General features: G+C 42.2%; 1 protein-coding gene across 1 annotated transcript in view; it reads left to right on the top strand.

The window, feature by feature from the left end:
• Positions 1–1,222: 1,222 nt before the first annotated feature.
• SYT9 (synaptotagmin 9) overlaps positions 1,223–13,897 on the top strand; it is a 210,823-nt gene continuing 198,148 nt past the window's right edge. The window contains exon 1 of the mRNA XM_025357337.1: positions 1,223–1,613. Coding sequence (XP_025213122.1) covers positions 1,469–1,613 — 145 coding nt within the window. The 5' untranslated portion in view covers positions 1,223–1,468. The remainder of the gene's footprint in view (positions 1,614–13,897) is intronic.

Below are 13,897 nucleotides of genomic sequence, written 5' to 3'. Positions count from 1 at the left end.
ATGGGGTCCCAAATTACCTTTCTGTGCAATATGAATTGTGAAACGCCCGTAGAGACAGCACAACTTCATGGCTAAGAATGATAGTTACCAGTTCTAGAGATCCTACTGTAATTGTTCTAGAGTGGGGGCCTGAACACCAGTATTATAAAAAAGACAAAAGAAAAAGAAGGAAAAAAGTAGAAAGAAAGAAAGAAAGAAAGAAAGAAAGAAAGAAAGAAAAAAAGAGAAAGAAAGAAGATCAAAACTACCTTCATTATGTGTGAATTTGAGCAAGTAACACCTTTGTGAGTCCCCCGCCCCCAGTTTTTCATTGGTAAAATGAGGATAACAGTTACACAGACCTCGTTGAACTATGTACAGAATTAAATGAGATTATGCACCTAAAAGGCTTGTGGCACAGCGATACGCACACACACACACAGTACTTCGTGATTATTTCTAGGCTTTATTGCTTGAAAAGCTGAAAAGATGGGTGGATGAAAGGTGCCCTGAGGTTCCTTCCAACTCTCCAAGATTCTGTGATACTCCTCCTTGGGTGCTGAAGTCACGTTGGCAATGTTTGGATTTCCAAACGGTTGCTTAGAAAACTAACCGAGACCTAAGACGCCCAGGTAAGCCTCAGAGTCTTTCCCGGGAGTCGTTTATTTATTTGATCTTAGTTCTGACCTACAGCCTCCACCTTCTCCAAATCACCACGGTGGTCGAAAAGGGCCTGTGCTTGGGAAATCCTTCCTTTGTTGGCGAATCTTGGACCCAAACCCTGCATTTGGGCATCTGACACCCATAGGCCCATGGTTCAAACCCAGGCAGCTCTTTCCAAGTTCCAAACAGGGACTCAGTTCTGCGCATCTGGCGGGTGTGCCCAGATTGCAATCTTCGCACCAGGCATCCAAGAACGTGCTTCGGACACACGCAGGGTGGTGGAAACGGGTTCTTGGTTTGCATCAGGGCTGAGGGGTGGAGTAGCTCCGGCGCCCGGAGCGCGCACACGCTCACACTCCCCAAGCCAGGGCGCGGCCGCTCTGGGCGCGAGGTCCCAAACCAAGTCTCCCGCTTGGCCAGGAGCCGGGGCGTACCCTAGGTCCCCGTCTGGGGCCGCCGCGAGTCTACCCTGCGGCGCGCACTCCTGACCCGGCCCCGCCCCGCGGTGGCCGCGAGTAGCGGGCGGAGCGCAAGCAGAGAGGCGCTCTGGGCTGTGCGGCGCCGCCTCTCCTCGGTGTTGGGGGAGGGACAGAGGGACCCGGCGGGAGACAGAGAAAACCTGACCGACCGGCTGGCGAAGAGCTGCATGCAACCGGTGGGAGGCCGGGCCGGCTGGGTCTGAGGCTCGGGATCGGGCTCGGACCGTTTCCCGGCGGGTCCCTGGCGGTGAGCGCGGACGGCCCGGAAGCGGCGGCTCTGAGCTGGCAGGCGGAGGGCTGTCTCCTGCGCCCGCCTGCCCGGCGCGGTCCGAGGATGCGGGGGGGCGATGCCCGGGGCCAGGGACGCGCTCTGTCACCAGGCGCTGCAGCTGCTGGCCGAGCTCTGTGCCCGTGGGGCCCTGGAGCACGACAGCTGCCAGGATTTCATCTACCACCTGCGGGACCGTGCCAGACCCCGGCTCCGCGACCCAGGTGAGTGCCGCCACCGCCGCCTGGAGGGACCCAAGGGCCTTGGGCTGGGACTTGGGGCCGCACCGGGGCCTGAGGCAGAAGAGCGACGAGGACTGGGAGAGGGCGGGGGGCGGCCACCGAGCCAGGAGAGGGATCAAGAACCATCGCACTGTGGCCTGATGCTGTAGCCAGGCGGGGACTCGGGCGGTGGCTACTGCACGGAGGCCGAGTCCGGGTCGGCTGGGGCAAGGTTGGAGGGACCACGCCCGCCACCTGCGCTCCCATCGCCAGGGCTCCTGGGGGCGGCTCCCTAGCTCCGAGCTACGCTCTCCACTTCCTGGGCTATCTGCATTCAGAGCGAGGTGAGGCCAAGGCGGCCTCGGAGGCGTGGGAAGGGGGACGAGGCCGAAGGAAACTCTGGGAAGTTGGGAGTTGGGGACGGCCTCGGGCTGGGGCCGAATCCCACTGGGTGCTGCTCATTGTTTCTCCTGAGCGTCTAGTTCCTTTCCTTGGTCTGGGGTGAGAAGGGCGGGACGCGATCCGGCGTTGGGCCGGGGACAGGGAGCTTTTCGTCTTGGGCAGACGGGCCTGAACCCATTCCCAGCAGGTCGCACGGCGTGGAGGTGGCCTGGGCCTGGGCGCTGGGCTCGACCAGCGACTACCGCCGGCCACTGTGGGGTCCGTAGGCTCGTCGGTCCTGGCTTGTGCACCTGTAGTTATTCCTAGTGAAAGTTGCAAAGCTCTTAACTTTGGAAAGTTCATTTATTTTGGCATTTGACCAATTAAGGTTGGAGGAGGGAGTTTTAGCGGAGCCATTTGCTTTTCCCGAGGTCCCTGTGTCTCCCAGGTCGTCTCATCTGCTACTGGCTAGTGGAAAATGCATTCCTTCCAATGTTTGCTTGAGATGTTTCTCACCTGGAGAAAGAGTTTTCTCGAATATTCTGCCAACCTAAGTACTTACCAGAAAAGCATAGTGTGGTTAGATTGTTAAAAATGGGATGAGAAAATGGCCTTTCTCTTGATATTGCTATGTATAAATATTGGAAATGAGCTATTGCCTTGCAAAGTATCATGGACGAGCTGAAACCAATTTATTATATAAAAATCCATTTATCCAAAAGATAAATTAAATAATTATTTGATTTATAACGAGTGTCGACACTGAGCCAGACTTAAATAGTATCTCCTTGATATATTCAAGATGGGTGTGTGGGGTGAAGTCATCTGCTAAAATTTAAAAGTTTATATCAGATTTTCCCTACCGGAGGCTTTTTTTCTATTGAAAAAGAAAAAATATTGTTTTCCATTGCCAATGGTTATATTAACTAAGTTTATCGAAGATGTCCTAAGTTGGGGAAGTTCGTCCTTAAGCAGCAGAAGCAAGACAATTATTTTACATGCTTTGCCCAAAGCAAGTGTTAGTATTGAAACATCTCACTTCCTTGCCTATGACCGGACCACGAGTTTTCCTTGTTATCCCACATATGCAGTTGTCTTTGGCTTTACAAGAGAAGATGGATGAGGCCTATCTTTGAATCACATATTTTTGGCCAGTTTTCTGTCTCTGCTCCTTTTAATCCAGGGGCTGGATCCTGTGTTTTCAGGTTCTCTTCAGCCCCTACACCAGGCAACCCCTGAGAAAGATTCACTAAGAGGACTTCTTACAAGAATAAATCTGATTCCTTGGCTGAGGAATAGCTATAGATAGGAGTCGACCTTGCTGCTCTGAGTTCCTGATATTAGTGCTCTCCTTTCTTAAACTAGAACACAGGGTTTTGAAGTAGCCCCATGCCCCTCTGGCTCTTTGGTTTGTGTTGGAAAGTAGCCAGCTCATGAGGGAAGGGGTGGGGGTGGGGGGTTCCAGTGCGAGGTGAGAGGAAACCAGGCCAAAGATTACATCCTAAGTGCACCCTCTCCTTCAGGACGCTTTTCCCTTCATTTCCAAATCTCCCTTCATTTCCCTCCTTCCTTGCCTTGTCGACATTAATTCTTACATCAGATGCATTTGTCTTCATCCCTCTGAAGCAAGAGTGACTTTAATCTCTGAACCCTAAAAGCTGAGTAGCTAGAAAAGCTGCACCACACAGCACCATGCGAATAATGTCCCTGCTATGATAGTGAGAACCAGAACAACCGTGCACAGCAGCCCTGAGACATGGGTTTCTAGAGAGAGTCATCTCTGTAAATGGATGATTTCTTTTTCTGTAAAGGAGTCCACCTGAATGCCATGTCCTAGCTTTCTCTGTTATTGTCCATTCACGGCCACCCAGTGATAGCTAGGTTTCCTCAAGCTCAGCTAAGGACTTTGGTTATAAAAGGAGAAAAAAGATATAATTTCCTGTGGAGAGCAAAGTGACCCTGCATCTAGGAAATTTACTCATTTTTTCAGAGGTGTGGAAAGACTAGGGCACAGACCAGTGGGCCTGAGCCATCAGAAAGGTTATTTTTTGTCCAGGTAGTTATAGTGCCCTGTTGGGGGAGTACAGCACCCAGATTTCCCTGACTTGGTGTTCACAGAGGACTTGATGCAATTGTAATTTTAAAAAATAAGCCTAAGTTACAATTGGAACTGAAGTGCCTCACACAGTCTGTCATTTGTACCAACTTGTGGAAAGTAAAGTGCTGAGTGTGAGCACTTTCATCCATAGAAAGCAATTAGAATGTGCTGTTGGTTGCTTTTATAGTGTTTTATATGTTACTGATGTGGGACATAAACTTGCAGGCCTCAGAGACTAGCCTTTAAGGCAGAGGGAAGAGCAAGTGCAAACGCCCTGAGGTGGGAGCATTATTGATATGATTCTAGAAATGGTGATTTCAGAGGTGGCTGGAGAGGCGTGAAAGACATGGAGAGTGGTAAGACATATGGTCAAGAGTTAGAGAGGGTGGATCATGCAGAGTCTTGTAAACCATTATAAAGACTTTGGTTTTTACTCTGAATGAGATACGAAGCCATTAGAAGGTACTGAGTGGAGAAGTGACAACACTTTGACTGCTATGTTGAAGAGCAAAGGTGAAGTCAGAGAAACCTCTTAGGAAGTTATTTCAGAAATCCAGACAGAGGTGACAGTGACTTCAACAGCGATAGTGGCAATGGAGTTGATGAGAAGTAATTGGATTATGAACACAATTTGCAGGTACAGCCACAAGTATTTATTGAAGGAAGAGATGTGAAAGGTGAGAGAAGGGCAACTAAGGAAGCTTCAAAGGGTTTTTGACCTAAAAATTCCATGTACAAGTAGAAGTCTTCAGGAAGAAGGTAGGGGTGAGGAGGGAAATCATGAGGTTTATTTTTTATTTTATTTTAACCTTTTGTAACACATTAAGTGTGTGATGCCTCTTTAGATAGCCAGGCTGTTTTACAGTTAAGTGACCTGAGGTATAACTATCCTCTTTAATGTCAATTGCTCTATGCTTGTATTTTATAACTGGAGACTTCGCTGTCAAGAAGATTAATTGGTTGTAGAACAGCATGTATTGTTAGAAGGTTTTCCTTGTAGGGAATTAAAAGGTATCTTAAATTTCTACCCATGGATCTTGATTATACTTTTTTTGGTCAAAAAGCATTAGTCTTATCCCTCTTCTCCATCATATACCTTTAGCTACTAGGAGGTAACCTAGCCTAACTTCTCTAGATCCACTCTTTTCAAGGAACAGAAAGGAGGATTGGATCATGTAATGTCTAGGTCTTAAACATGTTTTTATCATTTTCTTTTTAAGTCTTTTCTTCTGTAGGGTGCCAACCACATTTGTGCCAAGCACTTTATGTAGGTCATTTCACTAGTCCTCATAAGTCTTCTAAGCACTCATCTGTGTTCCAGCAGCAGTAGCAGCTTCTGGGAGCTTGTTAGAATCGGAGAATCTCAGTTATGTCCCAGACCCACTGAATATGAATCTGTATATTAACAGGATCTTCAGGTGAGAGTTGTAGGCACATTAAAGTTCAAGAACCACGGCTAAAAGTGATTGATATATATGAGTAAACTGAAGTGCGGAGAAGTAAACTAGCCCAGGGCCATGGAGTCCATTTAAAAGAAGAATTGGGTCTAAGTTAAAGTAGCTTCTTAGGTACTCACATCACATATACTGAAAACTGAGGAGTTATTGTCAATGAACATTTTCTAGGTATCTTTCATAAGAGCCACCCTTAGACCTACTTTCTCTCTTCTGTACTTGTATGATGGATTTAGTCCCCAAGTGTAGGTCACATTCTATGTAGTTATAAAGATTCAGCTTAGTATTTTTGATTATGAATTCTGTTATCCAGGATACTGGTTTTCCATTCCTGTTCCAACTCCATATTCTGGAGATTTTTTGTGCATGTTCTCTGTGTTTTGTACCCAAGCTCTAGAAAAGGTTCAGCAGGTCAGAGTGTGAAGCAGAGCCTTAAGACTCGTGATTAGTGACTCTTCTCTCCACGTAAATATTACTCTATTCAAGAAAAGCTTTTTCTAGATCACTGGTTTTCAACTTTGGCTGTATATTAAGAATACTTAGGGAGCTGGAACAAACAAACAGAAAAAACAAACAACAACAAAAAAAACTACCAATGATTGGGCTGCACCCTAGATCAGTTTTAAATCACAGTCTCTGGGAAATGGGCCTGGTATCAGTATTTTTAAAATTCATCTATTGATTCTCATGTGCAGCCAAGTAGAGAACAACCTTTGAGACCACTGGGCAAAGAATGCATCCACCTAACCTTTCTCAGCTCAGTTCACATTTGTTTCTTGCAAAGTTAGGAAAGATAGTATCAAATACCAGGAACCTTCACTGTTACCCTGTACAGCTAGCACCCATATCAACTGATTCTTAAATTTCTTCTCACAACATTATCCCAAATTTTTATTTTGAGGGCTCGTTGAACATGTCATAAGGCTCTATTATGTCCATCCAATCTGAGAGGGGAAAAAACAAACCAATCAAGAAAAATCTTGCCTAAATAGAGTGTCATTAAAAGGTCAGAATATAGAACCTTCACGAATGTCACCTTATGTTAAATTATAGTCAAGTCACTTATTAGAAAATGTACATGTAAAATAATAATTAAATATAGTTTCTATGAAAAAACCTCCAAAATATTCATCAAGATTAAATATTAGCCTTGATTCAAATTTTTCTAAGATAGTCAAAAGAGAATCAATCTTGAAACACTGGATGTTTATGAATAGACCTTGGTGTGATTATGCACAATGGGATTAATTTTTTAAAGTTAATGTTAATTGCAGTCAGGAAAAAGAGTCTTCTAAGGAATGAGTGGCATATTGGATGCACAATATGTGAATATCTAATATGCATTTACTTCAGTGACATTTTAGGGCTCCTTCATAAATATTTTATTTAAACAAGTGTGTTTTCATCTCTGCGGTACTCCTCTACATGGACCAGTGAGTGGTTTAGTCATGAGGTAATTATCAAGAGGGGAAAACAAAAGCAAATTGTGGTAAAGGCATTGCAGGCAGCCCTATGGCCAGCTGCCTCTTTCACAATAAACAATCAAAGACACAAACTTTTTGATGTGGGATAAACTCTCAAGGAAAAATTAAACCAACACCTAAAGGAAATCATCCTAAAATTTTCTATTATGTTTAGAGCATAGATGTTGCTTGCACTGAAAAAGCATTGAGGTACTTTTATGTTTGTGGTGCAAGTGCAATTTCCCATATAGTTGGCTTAAAAACATTCGTAATCTCTTCCTAACAGGTTGATTCGAGGGAATTAACAAGTTCACACTCCAAAGTGTATAGAGAAAGTGGAGGAGCTTAGTGAGAGGCATAAATGGGGGAGCAATCTCACTTTTAAAAGGATAAGTATGGAGTACGTATTTCTATTTTCTGAATGAAGTTGAATAAAATCACCATTTGTGGAGAAGTTTTCAGTTTTCACTGCAATCTTGGAGCAAGAAATGTGCATCACAACTTTTTCTTTCAAATGTTTCATTTGGTGGGCTGTAGAAAGGGCTTTAGACCACATCAAATCCTGAGGACTAGGCTCTGCAGATCTCTTTGAAATCTTCATATGTCCTTGAACATGTATTTTATCACACAAAAAATTTAAATCAACATTGATAGAACTGCACCTGAGAGAAAAAATATCTTCCAGGACATCAAGATGACAAAATGATATAAGCAAGGACTTTGGAGTTAGAATCTGACTGCACTTACTACCTTAGTGACCTTGAGTAAAATATTTCACTCTTCATTTTATTCATCTGTAAAATGGGAGTGGAAGATTGCTGTAACACTGTGCCCAGAGTAAATGCTCAAATAACGAATCAGTAAATTGATGTTTTTGGTAGTATCACCTGCCCATGTTTCCTTTCAGCTATAGTCCACAAACATGTTTATGTTTTACCACTTGAATTATTTGTAGGCTAACTTTATTTTTTACTGTTTTGTAAACTTAGCATTTTATTACCTCTTATTAGCTGTGTGTTCCTGGACACGTTATTTAACCTCTGTGTCCTCATTTTCTCACCAGTAAAATGTATTACTAGTATCTGGGTTACTAGTATCCAGATAAATATAGACTGCCAGTCCAATTTGAATTTCAGATAAACAATGGGTAATAATGCATGGCACGTAATTATACAAAACAATTATCTGTTGTTTATCTGAAATTCAAATTGAACTGGGCATCCTATAATTTTATTTGGTGATGCTGACAACGCTATACTAGTACCTAACTCACAATGCATATGAAATACCATAGTACCTGGTATATGCTCATAGTAATACACATAGTAAATGCTCAATAAATACTAGCCATTATTTCTATTATTATAATTTTCCCATTGTTAACACTTATGATTATGTAATTATTATTATTATTGTGATGACTATGTATATTCCAAAGAATGGCTATACCTTTTTTATTTAACCATTCTTTTGAGGCTATTCTAGCTTGTAATTTTTTTTTTTTTTAGTATGAATAATGTCTTGTATTTATAGTTCCCTATTTCCTTTTGGGAAAATTTTTTCGTGATAAATTATAAACAGTGAGCCCTAATTGCTTTCGGTAGATCTATGTTAGTTAGTCCTGCTACATGTCAACAGTAAATCCGCTAGTGAATTAGGTGTATAATGTGAACAAAAAGTTGCTAATTTAACATGGTTTAAATAGCTGCCTAGTTGTTTCGATTTGTGTGTTTTTTGTTGTTGTTGTTGTTGGTAAGACTGAATATTTTTTGTTTTGAACCTTATATTTACTCTTATGTGATTTTTTGTGTTCTCTACCACATTCTCTATCATGTGCCAGTTTATTTTTTGAGAATATTAAGGTTTTTTCTACCAGTTTCCATTAGTTAGAATGTAAATATTCTGTCAAATTAGCTCACAGAATGAGTATTGTATAGTGAATGAGCTCAGATTGTCTGTCTATAATCAACCCATTATATTAAAGTATCTTTTGAAATTTCAGGGATGCTTCAATAAATAGGGATTAGTTGTAACATTCTTTTCCAATGCAAAATGCTGCATTCATTAATATGAAATATGAGAAAAGTTGTTATAATTTGAATCTCTTTTTCTTTGTGTTTTCTTTCCCACTCCAAACCACCCCACCCTACCCTTATGTAGCTGTTACTTAACCACATTGAACGGATCAATCTTTTCTAGTTATAATTAAGTTAAATTCCAAAAACATTTATTGAGGGCCCCTTAAGTGCTATGTACAAGGTTGGGCATCTGTCATTCAAAGATACATTAGACATGCTTACTGCCCCTATGGAATTGACATAAAACAATAATGGCAATTAATAAAATCAAGAAGGGAGATATCTACTGGATACAGTACAGAAAAAAGAGTAGAGAAGTAATAAGCTGACTTGAGCGGATCTGCAGAGGCTTCCAACAGAAGGCTATTCTTGGGCAGAAGAGTTTGCCTGGAATTTGTTGGTGGGAAGAGCATTCTAGGAATTTACAAAGGTCCTAACACAGAAGAGGATGAATTCTGGGTAACAGTAAGTTGAGTGTGTTTTGCGAATGTTGAGAGATGGATCTGCTCTAGTAAACAATGGTCAAATCAGATCACGAAAGCCCCTGTATGCCATTGCCAAAATCCCACTGAGGGCTGACTGGAGCGCTCTGATACAGAAATCTTGAAAGAAGTACAGTTTATATGATAAGCTCAAAGCATCCATTCTCAGCAAAGCACACCAGGAGATTTCAGTTCCGTAAATGCAACTTCTCAAGTCTTCCCGGTTCCTCATGGAAAATATACTCAGGTTACTGGCAAAGATGTTCTTTCTGTCCAAGATAAGGTCCTCACAGATTGGAATCAATGAATGGAAGTTTACCCATTTTAGATCTCCAACATGTCACCCGAAACTCATCTGTAATTACCTTGAATGGTTGTAAAGACTGCCTTTAGCAAGTTTAGTCATCTGGTTCAAACATCTGGACTCCAGATATAATTCCTGACTATGCCAACAGTGACATCTTGCTTCCTTGCCTGGTTATTTAATAATGAAAAAAGCAATGTGTTCAGCTGCATTGTAACTACCCAGTCTGTGGATGTGCACAGTCTGTTTTCTCTGAAGTTATAGGGCCCAAGAGGGAATAAGCATGGCAGGCCTGCCTAGTGCTCACCAAACCATGCTGTAGAGATGGTTGTTTATTCTGTGTACAGGGGCTGCCAATTAACAGGCACAATTTTTAAAAATAATTGATTGAATGCCCTTAACTGGGTCACATGCTGTCCATTTCTAATATCTGCCTCCTCGTCCCCACCCCATACATGTACACTTTGCTTATCACATTTTTGGGACATGCCTGCCTATTGAAGACATCTTAGTTTGTATCAGCTGTAGCACTGCAGAACCATTAAAAGAGTTTACGCTGAAAATTCAGGTGAGTTTTAACCCTTAATTAGGTATTCTGGAGACCAGATGAAAATTGGTTGGAGAGGCTGTAGTTGGGGATGCCAGTTATTTGCTCATCATATGTTTACTGAGCATCTACTAAGTACCAGGCTCTGTCCTAAGTATGTACAAATGTAGATATCTAGACACAGTATTGTACATACAGTAGGGAATCAAACAGAAAATTAAATGTTTGTCCTCATGAAACTTACATTTTGGTGAGAGGAAAATGATAATATATATGTAAATTATATAGTATGTTAGATAGTAGTAAGTACTAAGGAAAAAAAAAACAAAGCATGGAAAGAGACCAAGACATAAAGACTAAACTGGCATCACTGAGAAGTTGACAAATGAGTAAAGGTTAGAAGGAAATGTGGGAGCAGGATACGCGCGTAGCAGGGGAAGAGCATTCCAGGCAGGAGAGCAGCAGGTACAAAGGTCCCAAGGCAGGATTGTGCTTGACATGTTTAGGTACTAGCCAAGGGTTAGTATGACTGTAGTGAGGTTGGCAAAAAAGAGAGTAGTAGTAGATGAGGTCAGAGAGGTGATGGCAGACTGATTATAGGCCTCTATAAGCCTTTTTTTTTTTAAGTGACTTTTACTTGCAGTAAGATAGGAAGACATTAGCAAGTTTTATCAGAAGAGAGATAACATCTGACTTAGGAAGAGAAGGGATCACTCTGACCAGCACATAGAAAACAGACTATAGGAGGGTAAGGTTGAAGTTAGGGAGAGGAATTATAAAGCTGTTGTAATCATGTAGGTGAAAGATGGTGGTGACTTGGACCAGAGCGATAGCAGTGGAGATAGTAGGAGGTGGTCAGATTCTGGGCAGCTGGAAGGTAGAGAAGACAACATTTACTAATGGATGGATATTGAGTGTGAAAGAGACGAGTCAAGACTAAGACTGTGGCCTGAGCACCTAGGACAATAGAGTTGCAGGAGAAGTAAGCTTGAGGGGAATGACCAGCAGCTCAGTTTTTGATGTGGGATGTTGCAAATGCTTATTAGTGAGTCCAGTGGGGATACAGACTAGACAGTTGGATATATGAGCCTGGAGTTTGGGAAAGATGGCTAGGCTGAGGATATAAACATGGGAGTTGTCAGCATGTATGTGATATTTAAGATGAGTCTGTCTGAAATTATCTAGGAAGGCAAAGTAAACAGGAGAGTGAAGAGGACCTGGACTAAATTCTAGAACTGTCCAACAGTAAGAGGCTAAGAGAACTTGAGGAACCACAAAGGAAGATTAATGAAGAGACACTAGAAATGAAAGAGAAAATCCAAGCAATAGTGTTGACCTGGAAGCCAAGATGAACAAGAAGGTAATCAAATAAGAAGGAATAAGCAGCTGTGTCCAGTGCTACTGTTAGGTCAAGCAGAATGAAGACTGGGTACTCACCATTGCAGGTAGTGATGCAGGGGTCATTGGAAGTGATGTTGACAAGCATTTTTGATAGAGAGGTGGGAACAAGAGCCTGATTGGCATGGCTCTAAGAGAGATTGAAGGGAGAGGAATTGGGGCAGTGAAGACAGAATATTCATTTAAGTTTTTCTGCTGACAAGAGCAAATAAATGGCATAGTAGTTGCCGGGGAGGGAAGTGAGATCAAGAGTTGTATTTATTTATTTATTTATTTATTTATAAGTTACGAGACTTAACAGCACCAAGGTGATGGGAATGACTAGTACAGAACAAAAATTCATGATATAGGATAAAGAGGGGAGGATTGCTAGAATGATACACTTGGTTGAGAAGTTGGGTATATTTCCCAAGAGTTCAGTGTAGGCATTTAGGCACCACAGGCACATAGATGATATTTAAAGCCAAAACACTAGATGAGCTTACTGTCTTAATCCATTTGCACTGCCCTAGCAAAATTACTATAAGCTGGGTAGCTTATGAACAACAAACATTTATTTCTCACAGTTCTGCAGGCTGGAAAGTCCAAGAGCAAGGAGCTTTCAGATGCAGTGTCAGGTGAGGACCTGTTCCTCATACAGAGCACCTTCTCTCTGTGTCCTCACATGGTGGAAGGGGTTTCTTTCATAAGGGCATTAATCCCATTCATGGGGGCTCTGCCCTCATAGTCTAGTCACTTCCCCAAAAGCCCTAGCTCTTAGCATTTTTCATACTAGGGATTAGGTTTCAATATATGAATTTGGGGAGGACACAAACATTCAGACCTTCACACTTACCAAGGGGTGAATAAAAAATAGAAAAGAAGTCAAACAACTGGTTAGAAGTTAGAGAAATGTGCAGGAACAAATAAGGAGACTGAGAAGGACCAGAAAGTAATGTGGGAGAAAAATCAAGACCATGCTGGCTTGGAAATTAAGAAAGTATTCCTAGGTGGAAAGAAGGATCCCCTGAGTTAAACACAGCTGATAGGTCAAGTAAGATGACAACCAAGAACTGACCATTGCATTTAATAACATGGAGGCTAATTGGTGACCTTGAACCGAGTGGTTTTGGAGGAGTGGTGCCTGAGTGGAATTGGTGAAACTCTAACTAGAGTCTTTTAAAAAGAGAATGAGAGGAGAGAAATTGAGGGAAAAGTAAGCAATTTTTTTGAATTATTTTGTGAAGGGAAAGGGAGGAGAAACTGATTCAAAAGAAGGCTTTTAAAGGAAAGACAAAATAACTATGTATTCTGGAGAGAGGGAAAAATGATGTAGAGGATTGAACTGCTGGAGTGATGTGCTAAGTAGGCTGAGTAGGTGGGATTTTCAACAACACTTTATTCATTGTCAAGAAGTCAGGGCAGAGTATGTGGGCACAGGTGGGCAGATGTGGTTTGGGAATCTTGCAGAAGTTTGCCTTCTGATTGCTCTTCTATTCTTGGTGAAATAGGAAGCAGCAAATTTATAGTCTGAGTGGGGATGGTTAGGAAGTAATGGCAACTTGAAAATAAGAGAGTTATAAATGTCTAGGAGAGTGGAAGAGCAAATTGATTAGGGAAGGAAGTGTGATTGCCAGGCAATACCAAGGGCCTGCTTGAAGTTGGCGATCATGAATTTAAAGTGATTTCCATCAGCATAGGTGCGTGTTTTTCTTCCATGTTCAACTCTTTTTGTGCAGTCATGGAAGAGAGGGAAGTTTGTGTTTAAGCCAGGGTTGTGTGTATGTAGAATGAGGAAAGAGTGGCAAAAGAGTTGAGGGTATATAGAATAGATTGGAATGATTGATTCTGAAATTTCATCAGACCAAGGAGAGAAAAGCGGATATGTAAAAGGATTAGGGGTAGTGAAGACGTGGTAGGATTAGTGGGTTGTAGGTCCTGGAGGGGTGGAATGCTTGTTGAAAATGCAGTGAGGAGAAGGGGGTCGGAGAGTGAGATATTTGAAATCAGCATTCTGGAGGAGTTGCAATTGTTGGCATGACCAGGTCCAGAACATGATCACGAGAGGCACGATGGGGAGAGGGGGACAAATGATTGAAGATA

Source organism: Theropithecus gelada, chromosome 14 (genome assembly GCF_003255815.1).
Source record: "Theropithecus gelada isolate Dixy chromosome 14, Tgel_1.0, whole genome shotgun sequence".
NCBI classification, from domain to species: Eukaryota; Metazoa; Chordata; class Mammalia; order Primates; family Cercopithecidae; genus Theropithecus; species Theropithecus gelada.
This window is presented reverse-complemented; position numbering and strand designations above follow the sequence as displayed.